The sequence below is a fragment of the Myotis daubentonii genome, chromosome 1 (genome assembly GCF_963259705.1).
Source record: "Myotis daubentonii chromosome 1, mMyoDau2.1, whole genome shotgun sequence".
Taxonomy (NCBI): Eukaryota; Metazoa; Chordata; class Mammalia; order Chiroptera; family Vespertilionidae; genus Myotis; species Myotis daubentonii.
Genome location: NC_081840.1, coordinates 65,838,355 through 65,857,399, shown reverse-complemented (window position 1 = coordinate 65,857,399; position 19,045 = coordinate 65,838,355). Strand labels below are relative to the sequence as shown.

General features: G+C 52.2%; 1 protein-coding gene across 1 annotated transcript in view; it reads left to right on the top strand.

Annotated features, from left to right (window-relative positions):
• The window catches only part of MAPKBP1 (mitogen-activated protein kinase binding protein 1), a 58,786-nt gene that overhangs the window by 36,512 nt on the left and 3,229 nt on the right, over positions 1-19,045 (top strand). The window contains exons 3-28 of the mRNA XM_059704612.1: positions 5,797-5,859; positions 6,091-6,148; positions 6,889-7,059; positions 7,419-7,556; positions 7,786-7,968; positions 8,531-8,691; positions 9,451-9,640; positions 10,226-10,372; positions 10,592-10,767; positions 11,533-11,624; positions 11,875-12,000; positions 12,382-12,452; positions 12,612-12,733; positions 13,013-13,088; positions 13,197-13,308; positions 13,481-13,544; positions 13,760-13,894; positions 14,084-14,220; positions 14,433-14,488; positions 15,575-15,802; positions 16,210-16,376; positions 16,613-16,758; positions 16,878-17,075; positions 17,242-17,326; positions 17,580-17,863; positions 18,130-18,732. Coding sequence (XP_059560595.1) covers positions 5,797-5,859; positions 6,091-6,148; positions 6,889-7,059; positions 7,419-7,556; positions 7,786-7,968; positions 8,531-8,691; positions 9,451-9,640; positions 10,226-10,372; positions 10,592-10,767; positions 11,533-11,624; positions 11,875-12,000; positions 12,382-12,452; positions 12,612-12,733; positions 13,013-13,088; positions 13,197-13,308; positions 13,481-13,544; positions 13,760-13,894; positions 14,084-14,220; positions 14,433-14,488; positions 15,575-15,802; positions 16,210-16,376; positions 16,613-16,758; positions 16,878-17,075; positions 17,242-17,326; positions 17,580-17,863; positions 18,130-18,732 — 3,989 coding nt within the window. The remainder of the gene's footprint in view (positions 1-5,796; positions 5,860-6,090; positions 6,149-6,888; positions 7,060-7,418; positions 7,557-7,785; positions 7,969-8,530; positions 8,692-9,450; positions 9,641-10,225; positions 10,373-10,591; positions 10,768-11,532; positions 11,625-11,874; positions 12,001-12,381; positions 12,453-12,611; positions 12,734-13,012; positions 13,089-13,196; positions 13,309-13,480; positions 13,545-13,759; positions 13,895-14,083; positions 14,221-14,432; positions 14,489-15,574; positions 15,803-16,209; positions 16,377-16,612; positions 16,759-16,877; positions 17,076-17,241; positions 17,327-17,579; positions 17,864-18,129; positions 18,733-19,045) is intronic.

Below are 19,045 nucleotides of genomic sequence, written 5' to 3'. Positions count from 1 at the left end.
CTCAGAGAGGAGACCTTGGTTAAAACACATAGTGCCAAGAAGGTGAGCAAACATATTAAGAACAGTATGCCATATATGCCAGGTCCCTTGAAACAGCAAGCATGGACCGAGTCCCGGCATAGGGTCTTTGTGGGGTTTAGGTTCAAGAAGGGCAAGCAAACAATAAGCATATCTATATATATAAAAACCTAAGTGACCATTATGACCAAACAACCAGTCACTATGACGTGCACTGACCACGAGGGGGCAGACGCTCAACGCAGGAGCTATACCCTGGTGATCAGTGCGCTCCCACAGCCAACCTCTCGCAGCCGGCCAACCTCCTGCTGTCCCTCCCCCCAGCCAGCTGGCCCCAATCAGCCCTGATTGGGACTAGGCGAGACAGCCCCCATCAGACTGATTGCCAGCCAGACCAAGGGACCCCATCCGTGCACAAATTCGTGCACCTGGCCTCTAGTAGACAAATAAATGAGCAAGATAATATCAGAGAGTGACGAGTGTTCCAAGAAAATAAAACTGGGTAATGGAAGAATCAACATGTGAAGATTGACACCAAAGTGTTCCCAGTGGAGGAAACCTCAAGTGCAAAGGTCCCAAGGAAAGGAGGAATACATTCACTTGTTTGAGGAGCTAAGTAGCATGGTGGCTAGACCATAATGACTGAGAGGAGGAGGCTCAGACACTGCCACTTTGACTTAGCTTGTAAGTCTTGCAACTCACAGATTCACCTCTTGTTCTGGAAGAAAATATGTTTAGAGTCCACAGAAAGAAGCGTAATGGTAGCTCTGTACTGGTGGCCATGTTATTTACTGGGTTATTACTGTGGATGAAAGGGGCCACATGCTAAGTTATGATGGGTAATCATGGCCTAGCCCTAGGCTGGTATCTTCTCTGACAAGGTCAGTCTTACCTTAACTGAGCCTATTGTCTTTTTGCATCTAAGATAGCATACCTGCCGAAACCGGTTTGGCTCAGTGGATAGAGCGTCGGCTTGCGGACTGAAAGGTCCCAGGTTCAATTCCGGTCAAGGGCATGTACCTGGGTTGCGGGCACATCCCCAGTAGGAGATGTGCAGGAGGCAGCTGATCGATGTTTCCCTCTCATCGATGTTTCTAACTCTCTATCTCTCACCCTTCCTCTCTGTAAAAAATCAATAAAATATATTTAAAAAAAAATAAGATAGCATACCTGTGAAATGTCAGAGTAACTTGTAACTTCCCTTTTTCCAGACCCTGGACCCCTCAGGGCACAACCAAATATGCCCCTGGGTGCCAGGATGGAGACCACAAATTCCTTCATTGTTATTGTTATCATGTTAATTGTTGACTGTTAACTATCCTGTACCCACCTAAGTAAAAGAATTATGTGTCTATCATTTTACTTTTTATCCAATCCCAGAGGTTCCCCCTCCCCTACGCTTTGCTTTCTCCTGCCTCCCTAATCTATCACCAGTGGATTTCATGTAACCCATTTATGTCTCCTCCTTTGAATGTCATGTATAAAACAAGGGGAAAAACCACCGTTCTCCGGAGCATTATCCCAATCGGTTGAGATTTTGCTTCCTGGCAATTGTTGACAGTTTGACTCAAATAAACTCACCAAAATTTTTTACAGGCTTGAATGTTTTTTACGTTAGAATTACTAAGCCTTTTCTCATGCCTTGGTGGGGGTGGGGTGGGGGTGGGGTTCATAAAGTGTCCCAGAAACAGATGCCTTGGGTCTCATGGCCTGGCCTAAGAGGGTTACTTATTTGGAAAGCTTTGGAGTCCAGGTATCTAAAGAAGACCACAGCCAAGGATGCACTAGGAAACATCCTAGACCAGGGATGGGCAACCTTTTTGTGAGTGCGTGCCAAAACCAGCAAAATCTCTGACTCAAAATTCTTTTGCGTGCCAACCCTAATTTTTTGATATGCACAAGCCACTACTTTCATCCGTCAGGCTACTCCTATTACGAGACTTAACAAAATTCATCACTGAGAACAAAGATTCACAAGCGTATGTGGATGAAACCAAAACAGTAGTCGGATCTAGGAAGGCAGGGAGAGTTAAGGCAGAGGCATTGAAATTTCTCTTCCCCTCGCTCATCAATCCATGTCTATGGTCTTTAAGATAACTTAAAGAGCATCTGGGGGCCACCAAGCAGCTCCTTTTCCTCCCTCCCTCCTCTCTTCTCTTCCTATCTGGTGATCCTAACACCCCCACCCCACCCCCACTCTCTTCTTCTGACTGAGCTTGTTCTAGGAACAGCTCAGGTATCCTAGAAACAAGAAGAGAAACATACACACACACACACACACACACACACACACACACACACACACAAAGAAGAGAAACCAAGCTCAGAAATTTCTCCCAGAGGCCTAGAGGCAATTCCCCTGCCTCAGATAATTAGTTATTTATCTAAGATGCACTTACACTGAATTTATCTGAAAAATAAAGAAGTCGATATTAAGGAAAAAAATTGTAAATGGAAGATTATAAGAGAGGGTTTCGAGTGCCAGCAAAAGTTACTGGCGTGCCATGTTTGGCACGCGTGCCAGGGGTTGCCCACCCCTGTCCTAGACTCATTATCTTTTAGAATAATTAAAGCTATAAGATTTCCCCTTTGGGGGTGAATCTGGAGGGACAGTTTGTAATTGCACACCTTGATGAGGACCCTAATGAGTCACCGGTATCCAGGAGGTCCTATATGGGATGCTGTAAGGGTGCCCGCTGACTCCCTGATAGCCTGCCCTTGTGACCTTCTTCAGTCTCACAACAGTTCTTTGAGGCAGATATTATTTCTGTTTACAGATGAGGAAATTGAGGTTCAGAGAAGTTAAGGAATATGCCCAAGATCACACAGTATGCTAGCAGACAGGTCTTTCTGACCACAGTTTTCTTGTTTCCATCATTATGTTGCCCTCATACATCAGTGTGTCTTAAAAGCCTGAGATGTGGAGAATCTGGACCTGCCCTAGGTCCCTAGTTCACAGGCCTGCTACTTAAGAGGTTCCTTGGCAGTCAGGGCTTTGAGAGTTGGTAGCTAGAAGCATAAATATTTATTCACTCATTCAGAAATATTTATTGGGTGCCTATCTTCTAGGCCCTGTGGGTGTAACAGTAAATAAAACGAAAATCACCTTCACAGAGCTGGCAATCTACTGACGAAGTTGGCTGTGTAGAGTATCGATGTGTGTTATGGAAAAAGTCTAAGCAATGCGCATTGAAAAGGAATAGGGAATACGGGGCCGTGAAGCCGTAGTGTTAAATAGGGCTCGAGCGTGACATTTGAGCAAGGCTTGAGGGACCTTTGGTGTGCGAGTCACCTGACTGTACTTGGTCTGAAAGAAGAAATTGTAAAGCACAGGGCCTCTGCTGGAACCGTCTACGTCTTGCTCCCCGTGCGTGCGGCTGCGTTCGTTGCTCGTCCCGGGGTTGGTTTGTCTCTGCCTTCTGGAGGCTGGAGAGTGGTAGGAGGCAGATCGTGTGGGAATGCTGGGCTCTGTGATGGCAGCAGGCCTGGGCCTGTCCAGGGGAGGGGGTTGTTGAGGGTTGGCTTTTTCTGATTCAGAGAAGTTCCTGGGCAGAGAGCCCAGCACCTGGTACTGGTGCTCCATGTGACTCCCCGGCTGAGGCCCGAGGGACTGAGGCCTTACTGTCTTTCTGTGGGAGTGAGCAGTCTCCCCACACCTGCCCCCTGAGGTTCTGAATTACGGGACTCAGCTGGTTGGGCCAGCTCAGCCCTTGTCATGTTGAGGATTTCAGCCGGCACTGCTGCCAGGGCCTGTGGAGATGACTGCCTGCTCTGTTGGGCTGGGTCAAAGGGCTAGGAGGCCAAGGGCCAAATATCATACAAACTGAGCCCCACCCTCTCTCCTAGCAGACTGAGGAGCTTGCTCAAAGGTTAAAGAAGACTGAGAAGACACCCACACAGTGTTTTGTTGTTGTTAATCCTCACTCAAGGGTATTTTTTCCATTGATTTTTTTTGTTTGTTGAGAGAGTGGCAGGGGGAGAGAGAGGGAGAGGAGAGGAGGGAGAGGAGAGAGAGAAACACCGCTTCCCATAACACACCCCTCAAATCCTTCCCCACTGTTTTCTTTCTCCTTCTCTCCCCATCTCCTAACCTTTCCTGTTCTCCTTTCCTCACTCCTTTCTTCCTTTTCTTTTAAAATGTATTTTTATTGATTCAGAGAGGAAGGGAGAGGGAGAGAGAGAAACATCAATGATGAGAGAGAACCATTGATTGGCTGTCTCTTACATGCCCCGCACTGGGGGTTGAGCCTGTAGCCCTTGACTGGAATCGAACCCGGGACCTTTCAGTCTGCAGGCCAACGTTCTATCCACTGAGCAAAACCAGCTAGGGCTCTCCATTTGCTTTTTATGCCAACTTGCAGTCTCCTGCTTCCCTTTCAGAATGCCACATCAGGAGGAGTTCTATTTATTTATTTATTTTTTTCCCCCTCACCCGAGAATATGGCTTTTTAAAAAATTGTTTTTGAGAGAAACATCATTGTGAGAAGCATCAATCGGTTGGCTCCTGTACACACCTCAACTGGGGATCAAACCCACAACCTAGGTATGTGTCCTGACTTGTAATCAAACCTGCAACCCTTTGGTGTATGGGATGATGCTCCAATCAACTGAGCCACCCAGCCAGGGCTATTTTTCATGTTTTTCTTTTTCTTTTTTGGGGGGGCGGGGAGGGCGGGGAAGAATCACATCTTTATTTTCATTAACTTTTAACATTTAGCATTTCCTTTTTTTATTTTTTTCAATTATAGTAGACAGACCTTGTTATATTAGTTTCAGGTGTACATCCCAGTAATTAAACATTATATAACTTACTAAGTGATCTTCTCATATCTAATACCATTTCACACTATACATAGTTATTACAATATTATTTACTATATTCCCTATGCTGTACTTTACATCCCTATGACTATTCTGTAAAAACCAATCTGTACTTCTTAATCCCTTCACCTTTTTCGCGCGCGCGCGCGCACACACACACACACACACACACACACACCAGGGCTGGGAACCTGTAACCCAGGTACGTGCCCTAGACTGGGAATTGAACCGAGACCCTTTGGTGCACGGGCCGACACTAAACCCTGAGCCACACCGGCCAGGGCCCACATCAGTGCTTTTGAGGACCTCAACAAGCTGGGCACAGGGGGAACTTTGGATGTCTTCTCCACGTTCTGCCCTCACTTCAACATCTGCATTGTTGTCCCCACAGGTGTGATAATGGGTTGTCCTCTTTATTCCTGTTTACAGTTTTGGCCTCCCCCTCCCTTCCTCATCTGATATGTTGTGTGTGGGTCTAGGGGGCTGGGGCGGGGGGGGAGGCGGTGCAGCTCCTGCACAGTACACATGTAGGTATACATGTGAGAGGCCTCACCTCTCTTTGGAGCACAAGTGCTTGACACGTGTATATCCAAGCCTGTGAACCAGCTATACGTCCATGACTTGTATGGCCCAAATCGTGTACTCTTTCTTCCTGTACCCCTTCCTGGGCTATGTGTGAGGATTGTGGGAAGGTCTGTGTCCCAGCTGTCCTTTCTGAGTATGGCCAGAGACGGTACTGGTGTTTAGGGACCCCTTTCACCCTCATGGGGCTGCAGAGATAGGCCCTTGTGGGCAAGGAAAGGAAGCAAGAAGAACAGATTGCAGAAGAAAACAGTCACTTGCCCTCTGTGGCAAGCAGAGCCTCTCTGCTGGGTGACTGGAATTCCCAGGTGGCCTGGGAGCTCCTTGGGGAGCTGTGGTTTGGTGCTTAGTCTGTTGTCTAACTCATCTCCCCAGGTGTGTGGTCGTGCTGTTCAACCCCCGGAAACACAAACAGCACCACATCCTCAACAGTTCCAGGTAAATGGTCTGGGCCCTCAGAGAGCAACCCCTCTTCCTGCGGACTGGGACGAGGGCACCGCCTGGGGTCTCTGCGACTCTTGGGACTGGGACCTGGTTGGGCCCCAAGGCCACAGAGGGGAATGCCACATGTGCCATTGATGTCTGCCGGTCTTGCCTTTTGAGGAACTGTGAGGGAGCAAGGCTTAGGCCAGGCTGCCAGTGGCCCTGAGCCTGCCTCATCTCTTGCAGGAAAACCATCACTGCTCTTGCCTTCTCCCCTGATGGCAAGTACTTGGTCACTGGAGAGGTGAGTGAGGAGAAGGGGTACAGTTCTGTGAAGTGGGTGGGTGGTCTGCCCTCAGCCGAGAGCTACAATTCTAGGCCTAGTTAGGGCTGCTGCCACTTTGGCTTCCAAAACAGAAGCCAAATCCTGGTGTTTGCTACACCTTAAAACAGTGGTTCTTAAGCGTCAGTGTGCATCAGAATCACCTGGAGGGCTTGTTAAAATGCACAGTGGTAGGCCTAACCCCAGTTTTTGATTCTGTAAGTTTGGGATGGGGCTCCAAAATTTGTATTTCTAACAAGTTCCCACATGCTGATCCTGCTGGTTTGGGAAGCACTTTCAAAACCACTGCCTTCAAATATTCCTTGTCCCCAGAGGCCCCCTGCTGGGCACATGAGGAATACCTCTTCCCACGGAGACAATGGGGCAGAAATAGGCATGAACCGAACGGTAGTAGTTCTCAACCCTGACTGCCCATAGAATCACTCAAGGAGCTTTGAACAAATACAGAGCTGTAGACCCTCACCCGGAGATATTGAACATAAGCTGGGGCCATTTTCTCCCTGGTCCTTACTGTTGTCCCGAGACATTTGTTGTTTCCTCTCTACCTTTGCCCTGTACAGACAGCACTCTGCTCTTGACTCTTGGCAGAGGTCATTAGAGAAGGTTGTATCCAGTAGCTGAGGAGGCGAGGGCCCCCACTTTGAAAGGCTAGGGGGTCTGTATGCTTCTGGCCCTCACTTCCAGTTCTCGCCTCCCTGCAGAGTGGGCACATGCCAGCGGTGCGGGTTTGGGACGTGGCTGAGCGTAGCCAGGTGGCAGAGCTGCAGGAGCATAAGTACGGTGTGGCTTGCGTGGCCTTCTCCCCTAGCGCCAAGTACATTGTCTCCGTGGGCTACCAACATGACATGATCGTCAACGTCTGGGCCTGGAAGGTGAGTGGGCGGGGTGGGCTGGGCTGGCAGCCTCATGAGGGTTCCAGGGCCAGTTGGAGAGCCAGGAAGATACTGACCAGAGTCCCTTCATTCTACTCTGCTAATCTCAGCCTCATTCTAGAAAATGATCTGAAGCAGGAAAGAGCAACTATAGCCAAGTGTGTTGGTAGAAAGGAGCTAGCTTCGTGCCTTTGAGGACCTCCATAGGAAATGAATCTCTTCAACTCCTCTGAAAAGGGATTCTTTATCCTCCCCCTTTTTTTTCAGACCAATAAACCATGAAAAGAAAGATCTTCCTTTTTTTTTTTCCAAAGCTCCAAGAGGCAGGACCTTGATTCTCCCTTTGGCTTTCCCTCCAGAAAAACATTGTGGTAGCCTCCAATAAGGTGTCCAGCCGGGTGACAGCAGTGTCCTTCTCTGAAGATTGTAGCTACTTTGTCACTGCAGGGAACCGACACATCAAATTCTGGTACCTTGATGACAGTAAGACCTCAAAGGTGAGATGCTGAGGCTGGAAGTAGCCAGCAGGGTCAGGGCCTGCTCAGCCCACCCCAGGAGACCCTGCTCCATTGGGGCCCTTCGCTGTTTGCTCGGCAGCTGTACAGAAGTTCTGGATGAGCTAGATGCTCTCAGGACCACGGGGTAGTCTCAAAGAGCAAGGGGGCCTAGTTTCTAGGGGCAGGCCCTGGGGGTAGGTGGGTGGGCAACAGTGATATGTCTCCACAGGTGAATGCCACTGTGCCCCTGTTGGGCCGCTCAGGGCTGCTGGGGGAGCTACGGAACAACCTGTTCACCGATGTGGCCTGTGGCCGAGGGAAGAAAGCAGACAGTACCTTCTGCATCACATCCTCAGGGCTACTGTGCGAGTTCAGTGACCGGAGGCTTTTGGATAAGTGGGTGGAGCTGAGAGTAAGTACCCCTGGCCCAATTGGTTGGGGCTGTGCATGTAATGGCTCAGGTGAGAATTGATACCTGTGGCTTATACCAGTGGCTGAGCCCTCATGCATGCAGGAGGGGACCCCAGGAGAGAGAAGCTCCGCCCAGTTTCAGCCTATGGAGATCTGTATAACTGCCTCCTCTCTGCTCTCTTTCTGTCTGTCTTTCCCCTGCTTTCCTCTTCTGCTCAGAACACAGACAGCTTCACAGTAAGTGATGCCTAGACTCTCCTGTCTTTCTCATGCTATTTCCTTTTCTTTGCTGGGCTTTTCCTCCTTTGTTTTCTTTGCCAAAATGTCCAGTATCTTAGGAGGGTCCTTGATTCCCATCCCCCAAAGGGCACATGACTATGGGCCCTCTGGCCACCTGCTGCTGGAGGGAGGGGCATCTCTAGATAACAGCTGATGGGCTCAGGCCAGAGCAGCTGGGCTGCTTTTCCTTTGCCGGTGCCTTGGTTGGTCTCTCCTCTTGGCAGGTGATTGTTGAGGAGGGGTTGGCAGGTGGCCTCTCCTGACCTGAGCCCCTCTGCCTGCAGACCACCGTGGCCTACTGCATCTCTGTGAGCCAAGACTACATCTTCTGTGGCTGTGCTGATGGCACCGTGCGCCTCTTCAACCCCTCTAACCTGCACTTCCTCAGCACCCTGCCCCGGCCCCATGCCTTGGGGACAGACATTGCCAGTGTCACTGAGGCCAGGTGAGCTCTGTGGGCCCCCTGCGTCCATTCACAGCCTCATGCTGTGCTCAGCCTTTAGGGAACAGGTGAAGAGTATCCATGCCCCTAGGATAACCAGAAATACCTCTGTAGATAAACCAATTTGGGTTTATTGGTACTTGTTGCAACCAAGGAGAAATGGGGAGTATCTCAGTAAGTGGGGGCTGTTTTAAGTGTAGGGGTATTGTAAGGTTTGAGATATATGTGAGGTGATTTTAGAAAGGTTCAGGGGTTGAAATTTTGCTCTGGTTGGATGCTGTCAGGAAGTGGGGGCAATTCTACAATTAGGCACCCTAATAATTTTTACCTTATGAAGTGGGACTAAAGCTGTAATTGGTAGCAGCAGCAGCCCATCCTGATAGACAGGAAAGGGTGGTGTTCGGTTATTTTTGTGGTTTGCACAGTGATCTTGTTTTTATCTCTGTCAGACACAGTGGCAGTGACCTTGTTTTATTTTACTCTGCCACGGCCATAGAGTGACCCTGTCTGCTGTTGGTGTTCTGTGACCTGGTGTTCGTCAGGAGAACACCACGGCCCCGTAGCTCGTGCCCGGTCAGCTCCCCGCTGACGGCTGTCAGGGGCTGCTTTGTCTTTCTCAGGCAGCTGCTTTCAAGCCTGCGGGTCTGGAGAGGGCTCCCATGCCCTGCTCCTTCCGTCATGGGTTAGCTTCTGTTTTCATTCCTTTCAGTCCTTCATTTTATCAGCTCCTCACTCACCAGTGTGCTTATCCTCTTCCCACAGTCGCCTCTTCTCTGGAGTGGCCAATGCCAGGTATCCAGACACCATTGCCTTGACCTTTGATCCCACTAATCAGTGGCTATCTTGTGTATACAACGACCACAGCATTTATGTTTGGGATGTGAGGGACCCCAAGAAAGTGGGCAAGGTGTACTCGGCTCTGTATCATTCCTCCTGCGTCTGGAGTGTAGAGGTACGTGGGCTGGGATGGCTGGAGACAGGCCAGGTTTGCTGGGATGCCATTGTGAAGATGGGAAAGTGGGATCCCCAAGTATAACGTTATGCTCCCACCGCCTCCTTGTTTCTCTCGCAGCATCCCTGTACCTCCACCTTTCTTCAGATGTGTCCTGATGATTGAGCTTGCATTTTATGCTCCTGTATCTTAGGCTTCTTCCAATGTGGCCCTGTCCATTCTTAGCTTTGTCTTGTCCAAGGCTCAGTGATTTTGGACAAGTTAATGAACTTGACCGAACTTCAGTTTCCTCAACTGTAAAATGATGTACCTGATTCACCTAATTGTTCTGAGAAGTAAATGAAATAATGTTAAGTGGGAGACATAGAAGAGTCCCTGGCATATAGTAGGTGCTTGGTTAATGTGCTTTCCCTTAGTGAACATCTAATAATTATGGCTTGCTTACTATGTGACAGGCACTAGGCTAAGTCTTGGCCAGTGAGACTATCCCTTTAATGAGATTATTCCTTTAATCTCATTCCCTTTTCCCTGGGCGAAGGACTGCTCCCTACCTGGAGATCTGACTTGTTCCCTCTGCCCCTTCAGGTCTACCCAGAAGTGAAGGACAGTAACCAAGCCTGCCTCCCCCCCAGTTCCTTCATCACCTGTTCCTCAGACAACACCATCCGCCTGTGGAACACAGAGAGCTCCGGGGTGCATGGCTCCACCCTGCACCGAAATATCCTCAGCAATGTGAGCCCTGAGGCCTTAGGGCCCCCACTCTCTACTTAGTATTCCCATACCCTCAGCCTTCATGCCTTCCCAGGAATGGGGTCCCCAGACCTTGATCTTCCAGCTCTGATTTGACTGGGCTCTTTGAGCCAAAGGCTTATCTTGCCCAGCAATCCTCTTCCCTTGCAATTATATTGTGTCAGGCCTGCCTTACCCACTTCTCTGCATCTGCTCCACCAGGACCTCATTAAGATCATCTATGTGGATGGGAACACTCAGGCCCTGCTGGACACTGAGCTGCCTGGAGGAGACAAAGCTGATGGGTCCCTGATGGATCCCCGTGTGGGCATCCGTTCTGTGTGTATCAGCCCCAATGGACAGCATCTAGCTTCGGGGGACCGTATGGGCACGCTCAGGTAATGCCAGGCCTGGAGTGGATACTGACTGTGTCTCATGGTGCAGGCTGGAGGAGTTAGATCCCCAAGGACAGAAAAGTTTGGTTCAAAAATACTGGGGAAGATATTTATATACAGGGGAAAGATAACTTTACAATGAAGAAACACAGCAGAAACCATCCTTAAACAAATGATCAAACTTAATATCTTCATGTCAACATCATGAAGCCCATAATATGATATAGTAATAAGGACATAGCATTGTTTCTGTGTTATTCTTGCCAAAAATGCATACACTCATTCCAATCATGAGAAAACATCAGACAAACTCAAAGTGAGGTACATGTGGCAGAGTGCCTATATTGATCTCTTCAAAAGCGTCAGGGTCATGAAAGGTGAGGGAAGACTGAAGAACTATTCAAGACTGCAAGAGACTAAAGAGAAATAACAACTAATGCAAATTGGATAGGATCCTGGATTCAGAAAAAGAACATTGTGGAAAAACTGGTGAAATCCAAATAAAGCGTTTTATTATTAGTATTGTATGAATGAAAATTTCCTGGCTCTGGTCATTGAACTGTTGTTATGTAAGATGTGTACATTTGGGAAAGCTGGGTAAAGGAAATATGGAAACTCTTCTGTACTCAGTACAACCTTCCTCTAAGCCTAAAAAAAATAGTAAATGTTGGAAAAGATTGGGAGAGAGGTTGTAGCAGAGAAAGCAGCGTGAATCTCTCTTCCTGAAGCCTGGCAATGACCTCTGCCATCCTCTCCTCATTTCTGCAGGGTGCACGAGCTGCAGTCGCTTAGTGAGATGCTGAAAGTGGAGGCCCATGACTCGGAAATTCTTTGCCTGGAGTACTCTAAGCCAGACACAGGTCAGGAGGATACCTGGTCCCTAGCCCAGAATGGCACAGGGCTCCTCCATCCTGCTAGTGCCACTTACCTCTGTCCTGGCTCTTGGATGTGAGACTGAAAGGCCTTTGAATCATTTGGTGTCTTTGCAGGTTTAGAGGAGGACAGCTCCATCCCTGCTCCATGGGGCTTAGTTACTGCAGGCCTCTTTGCCTGGCTCAGGTAGGGGCCTGCTCTGGGCACTTGTGAGCTGATGAGTTCTTCTAACCCCAGGTCTGAAGCTGCTAGCATCAGCGAGCCGGGACAGGCTGATCCATGTGCTGGATGCTGGACGGGAGTATAGCCTACAGCAGACGTTGGACGAGCACTCGTCCTCCATCACTGCTGTCAAGTTTGCAGGTGGGGGCAGGGTAATTGAGACACATCCTGCCACCTACGACCAACATCATCCTTACCCCTCTCCCCACTGCCACCTGCCTTCTACCGCTGTGAGAAGGGTGTGCCTGTCATGGGGAATGTTGGACAGCTGCTGGGAGGCCTGGGGCTGGATGGGAAGGCAGGTGGAATGTAAACTCTTAGTCTGGGGGATCCTGAGCCAGCCAGGTTGGCTGAGGATGGGGTAAAGGAAAGCCCAGGTTTGGAGGTAAGCATCCTGATGTAATTGGTTGTCCCAGTCATGTAGAGTAGCTCAACAGCGGGGAAGGAAGGGAGAAAGGCAGAGGAAAAGCTGGCCCCACGTGGTGAGAGCAGTGGGAATAACTAGGCCTCTCTTTTCCATAGCCAGCGATGGGCAAGTCCGCATGATCAGCTGTGGAGCAGACAAGAGCATCTACTTCCGCACTGCACAGAAGGTGAGGGGATGGGGTTTCCTTGCATGGCGCAGCGAGAGGTGCTGGGGGTCTCTGCCATTCCCATACCTGAGGTTATGACAGGTGAAGAGAGAAAGCAGGGCTCTCTGGGCCTGGTGAGACATGGGGCTTGGGGTCTGTCCATATGCTCCACCCCTGCAGTCTGGAGATGGAGTCCAGTTCACACGGACACACCACGTGGTACGGAAGACGACCCTCTATGACATGGACGTGGAGCCCAGCTGGAAGTACACGGCTATTGGCTGCCAGGACCGAAATATTCGGTGGGCATCTTTTTTTCAGACCATCTGACCACATTCCTTGATGCCCAAGGGGGTCAGCTCTAGGCACCTCAGTCCCCATGTCTGCCTTTTTGTCCAGGACTTTGTGACCTCTTGAGCCCATGGAATGAGTACTTCGCCTCACCCAAGAGGTGGTAGTCCCTTTGGTGTAGGGGAGTGGCTCCTATAGGGAATGTGGGAGTGAATTCTGGCATTTCTGCCGCCCAGGTGTGCTGGATCGTGGCCTCTTCCTCCTGTGAATGAGAGTGTGTTTCTTTACAGGATCTTTAACATCAGCAGTGGGAAGCAGAAGAAGCTGTTTAAAGGGTCACAGGGTGAGGATGGCACTCTGATTAAGGTAAGGGCCAGAAGATGGGCTCTGGGCCAGAGAACAGGAGGACGGGGTGCTAGGTGGAGGCGGGCCGGTGCTTCCCATCTCCTCCCAGCTGTGCGTCCCACTCCTCAGGTGCAGACGGACCCCTCGGGGATCTACATTGCCACCAGCTGTTCTGACAAGAACCTCTCCATTTTTGACTTCGCCTCAGGCGAGTGTGTGGCCACCATGTTTGGCCACTCAGGTGAGTGTAGCCCCAATACTCTACCGCTGGAACCTTACTCTTCCTTTAGTTTTTTGGCACCTATCAGAGCTGCCTGCCCCTCCCTTCCAAACAACCCCCGACCTCCACTGTTGGAATAGGAGCTTGGCTGGGACTTCAGGGGCTCATAGGCCATATTCTTTGTTCTCCACAGAGATTGTCACTGGCATGAAATTTAGTAATGACTGCAAACATCTCATCTCTGTGTCGGGGGACAGGTGAGCAGAAGCCACAGCACACCCTCCCCTCCCCTCTTCATCTCATGATGTCTCTGGGAAGTAGGGCTGAAAGGGGTATTTCTTGGCTGGACCTGACCCGCACTACAGGGTGGCTCTGGTCTCCTTGTCAGCCCATGGAGAAGGGGAACCAATGGTGTTGCTGCCCCCAGAGGTCTCCCTCCCCCTCCCTCACACAAGTCTGTGGCTCTACCCAGCTGCATATTTGTGTGGCGCCTGAGCTCTGAGATGACCATCAGCATGAGGCAGCGTCTCGCTGAGCTGCGCCAGCGGCAGCGAGGGGTCAAGCAGCAAGGACCATCCTCTCCCCAAAGGACGGCTGGACCCAGTCGGTGAGAACAGAGTATGGGATATGGGCCAGCAGTGGGTGGGCGTCCATGTTGCTTGCTGTCCTCTTACTGCTCCTCTTCTTTGCTCTGCACCTGCCATTCAGCAACTCTGTATCCCCCAATACCTGTTTCTCACATGAAGACCTATGGCATTGTTCTCTTTCCCCATGACCTTCCTTGTCTCGGACTCAGGCACGAGGCCCCGTCGATGCTCTCTTCTGGACCAGCCCTCTCATCAGATAGTGACAAGGAGGGAGAAGATGAGTGCACTGAAGAAGAAGAGCTTCCAGCTCTGCCCATCCTTGCCAAGGGCACCAAGAAAGAACCAGGTCTGTGGAAGTCTGGATGGGGCTGGACAGGCACCAGAGGGTATAGTGGTTGGATACACCCTTTCTGAGACGGGGGTGGGGGGGGGGTAAGAGCGATGTGAGCCGAGGAAACCGGAGCATCACTGTGGCCACATCGGGTATGGACTGGTGTGGGGCCAGGGCTCTGGGGTGGGTGGGCAGGAGACATTCTCCGACTGCCTGTCTCTGTCTAGCCTTGGTGCCCAGCCCAGCCCTGCCCCGAAGCCTGTCCCACTGGGAAATGAGTCGGGTGAGTCACCATTGTTAACATGCCCTTCCAAGGTTACCGAGGTGAAGGAAGGTGAAAGCAGGGCTTCTGGGCTTGGCGGCCGTGGGGTGTGGGGTCTTCCCACATGCTCCACCCTTTGTGTCCAAGGAAGAACCTTGTGGGAGGAGTTTGGGCGGCTAGGCTGGTCCCAGGTTGGGGATGATGAAGCTCAGGCATTGCCTTCCTGTAGGCCAGGTGAGGGGCCTGCAAGGATTAGTCGCTGCTGGGGACGCACTCCACTTGTTCAGCTGCCTGGGGACTTGGGGTAAATGTGAACAAAGAACAGGTGGAGGTGGGGAGTAGAAACGGGGTTTCTGAGCCAAATGGTTACAAGTAAAGTTCAAGAAAATCAAAGATCCAAAGAGCAGAAATGTGGAGAAACTATAGCTCTAAAGATCCTAGGTTAGGAGGTAAGTTCAAAACTTCCAGGTAGTTGGTGTACCCAGGGGGCGGGGGTGGGAGGGGTGGAATAAAGGCTTTCAGAGCAAGCCCCAAGGCAGCTCAGTCTTCACTTGTCCATGTCGGGATTGCAAGCACCAGCACCTTTCATTGTCCCGCAGCAGTTACCTGGGATGAGGGTGTGGTGTCCCTGGTGCGTTGTGACCAGGCCAAGTGTCTCAAGGCTGGGCTGTTGGTTTGTTCTTGGTGCTATGGACTTGGGGTCCTTGTTGGGGCTGTTTTCAGAGTAGGGGACTTCTAGAGACCCCTAGCTTTGAGGTGTCCACAATACCAGGTGAAGACTGAGACCAGAAGGTCCTCTAAGACAGGACATAGAGGGAAGCTAAGAGTATGAACTCTGGAGCCAGATACCTGAGTTATAACGTATAGGCAGGCCACTTACTGTCTGTGGGAATTGGGCAAGTTACTTAAGCCTGCTGTGCTTCAGTTTTCCCATCTGTAAATATGGGGAGAATATTAGTACCTACGTCATTAGATGGTTGTGAGGTTTGAATGAGCTAATACAGGAAAAGTGGCTGGCACACAGTATGTGATATATGAATGTTTGCTAAAACGCTTGTGTGATTGGCTTGTTACCGTTACATCTCTCACACTCTTGCCCCACACCAGGCACAAGAGACAGTGGAGTTCCTGGGTCCAGTTCCTGCAGCCAACCAAGGACCCAGAAGAAGGGGGCGCTGGGCTCAGTCAGGCGTGGAGCTGAGTGTTCGCTCCATGCTGGACCTGCGGCAGCTGGAGACACTAGCTCCAAGCTCTAGGGGTCCTAGCAGGGACTCTCTGGCCATGACCTCATCTGGTTCTGGGAAGCATGGTCAGCAGCCCCCTGAGACCTTACAGGTGAGCCAGTTTCTCCTAGTTCCCTGGAGATCTCCAAGCAGCCTTAGCCAACAGCTGGAGTCAAGCACTGGTCCAGTTATGCTCTCTTTGCCCCTGTGGCGCATGGGTAACCCAAACTGTAAATTCAGGGTGGGGCTGGCCAGGCTGTGTGATGGACTTGGGCAGGGTTCCTTGGGAGGCTGATGATACTAAGTGGTGGCTGGAGGTCTGCAATCAGAGTGCTAGTATAGTTCTAGAAGCTCAGGAACACGAGGTGGAGCCCAGTCTGGCTTCCTAGTGTCTGTCCTGAGTTGGAGTACCCAGCTTTTCCCAGAGTTGGCACCCACCAAAACCTTGCCCACCCCTCCTCTTTCCCAGAGCATCTGTCACATCAGCAACCCCAGTCATACCCCTTCGTGTGTTTCCAGAATGAAAAGTCCCCTCAGCCTCACGCTTCCCAGCCCTGTTCCTGCCCCCACATTATCCGGTTGTTGTCCCAAGAGGAAGGGGTCTTTCCCCAGGATCTGGAGCCTACACCCATCGAAGATGGTATTGTCTACCCGGAGCCAAGTGACAGCCCCACCTTGGATACCAGGCAAGGGTTCTGCCACCACCAGGCCCCTGGGGACATGCAGCCCACTGTCTTCCCTTCCCTTTGAGTGTTCTTTAATGAGCAGAGGGCTGGCCCCAGGGTCCTTGGGGCTTGCCTACCATGTCACCACTTCCTCAGCCTCAGTCCTGTCACAGGTGGGGGAGAAGGAAGGCAGAAGTTTAGGGGGGCTGCTGCTTACCCCTGCTCACTGCCTCCCCCACTGCTGGCCTTCCTGGCAGTGAGTTCCAGGTGCAGGCCCCAGCTCGAGGGACCCTGGGACGAGTGTACCCAGGCAACAGGGGCTCAGAGAAGCACAGCCCTGACAGCGCCTGCTCTGTGGACTATAGCAGCAGCCGCCTTTCCAGCCCTGAGCACCCCAATGAAGGTGAGGCTGCAGCCTTGAGGGAGGCCCAGACCAGGCAGGTCAGTGGGCTGAGGTGGGCGTGGAGGCTCTGGTGGCAGACGGGTACAGCGTGGTGCTTTTCTCCCCTCCTCCCCTTCTAGACTCTGAAAGCACGGAGCCCCTGAGTGTGGATGGCATTTCCTCAGACCTTGAAGAGCCAGCTGAGGGTGATGAGGAAGAGGAGGAAGAGGAGGGAGGCACTGGTCCCTATGAGCTGCAGGAAGGCAGCCCCCGTACCCCGGACCAGGAGCAGTTTCTAAAACAGCACTTTGAGACTCTGGCCAATGGGGCTGCTCCAGGTGTGGTCACAGGGCCAGTGTAGGGCCTCTGCAGTCAGCCCTGCTCCCCTCTGCCTGGCTGAGAGGGAAGGTCCAAGGGCAGGCCATGCCCTGGGGTTGCCTTCTCCAGGGGGTAGAATCTGGGGCAAGGGTTTGCTTCAGTTCATGATTTCTGTCACCCTGGCAGGGGGTCCAGTCCGGGTACCAGAGAGGACAGAGTCTCAGAGCATCTCTTCACGATTCCTTTTGCAAGTGCTGACGCCCCCACTCAGGTACTCCCACAGCAGCTCTCACTCTGCCCCAGGAGCTCGCTCTCCGGCCCTCCCAGTGCTTCCAGTAGGGCCAGTCCTGCCCCTGGGGCAGCATGGAGCCCTCCTCTCTCTAAGGCTTCCCCTACCCACCAGTTTTAGGACAACTGCCTTGGCTGGCTTTGTGCCCGCCTGCCCTCTCCTCGCGCTCCCTAGCGCTGTGAGAGCGTCTCCCCATCTTCCTCCTCCGGTCCTTCTCCATGTTTCCTCCCTGCAGGGAACCGTCCCCATCTTCCTCAAGCCTGCCACTGACATTGAAGCCAGTCCAGGTGCCGCAGGCTTCTGGTGAGCAGCTGAGAGGCAATGGTGCTAATCCTCCAGGAGCACCCCCAGAGGTGGAGCCCTCCCCTAGAAACCCTGGTCCCCAGCAGGCAGCCCCTGTGCTGTTGCCACGACGCCGTGTCAATGCGGACAGCAGCTGGATCTCCAAGAGCATGGCCACAGCCAGCCCCTGTGGTGGACTCCAGAAAGCCCCGTCCATGCAGAGCCTGGCGCCACAGGGTGAGGGGCCTGGTGGGCTCAGCGCCAGGGTGTGGGGAGTGGAGCATGAGCTGCTAAAGGAAGGCCTGATGCCGCCCTCTGTGCCACTCTGCTTACCACTGGGTGTCCTTGAGTGCAGCGGTCGCCAACCTTTCGGACCTCGCGGACCACCGGTTGGTGACCACTGCTTTAGTGGGTGTGTGCACGGCTCAGCAGGTATTTGAGCCTTGGCATCTGAGACACCTTCCTTACCACCTGACCTGCATATGTTTCTGTCTCCTCTGTAGGTGGGGCTCTTCTGCCAGGCCCATTACTCCTACGGGAGATGGAAGCCCAGGAGGGCCTACGTTCCCTGCCGCAGGCTGATGACCAGCTGTCTCTGTCTCGGCCCCACTCCTACCAGAACCCCACCACCAGTTCCATGGCCAAGATTTCCCGCAGCATCTCTGTCGGGGAGAACCTGGGCCTGGCGGCTGAACCTCAAGCTCCTGCCCCCATCCGGGTCCCACCACTCAGGCAGCTGGCCCTGCCCAGCCGGGCTCACCTGGTCCTGGACATTCCAAAGCCACTTCCTGATCGTCCTACCCTGGCCACCTTCTCACCTGTTACCAAGGGCCGGACCCCTAGTGAGGCAGAACAGCCTGGCTCCCCAGTGGGCCTAGGAAAGGCTCACAGCTCATCCGAGAGACAGGCCTGTTTAGGGGAGGGTACCCCTCCCCGGCCTAGGACAGAGTGCCAGGTTCAGCCTGGGTCCAACAGCCCTTGTGCCCAGCACCTGCCGGTTGGCAGCCTCCTCCAAGACCCCGAGATCTTGCAGCCCCCACCCCCTGAGAAGACTCCCAACCCCATGGAGTGCACCAGGCCAGGGGCAGCCCTAAGCCAGGCCGCAGGTGTGCACAGCTCCCCAGCTTTCATCTCCTGACCCATCCTCTCTCCCCCGTCTCTGTTGGCCGCTCTCTGGCTCCATTCCATTTCTGTGCGTCCAGCCTCTGGCGTTTTTCGTCCTGTCTGCTCCTGTCTCGGTCCATAAGTCACACCCCTGATGGTGAGACACTCCTGCCAACCTTCATGACCTCTCTGACCCACTTGACCTCAGTGCCTTCTGGCCTCTGGGACTGGCCCTTTCCTTTGGACCTTGTTTTCTGTGTGTCGGGAGGGTGTTGGGAAGGAAGAGGCAAGAGGAAGAGACTGAGGGCAAGTGGA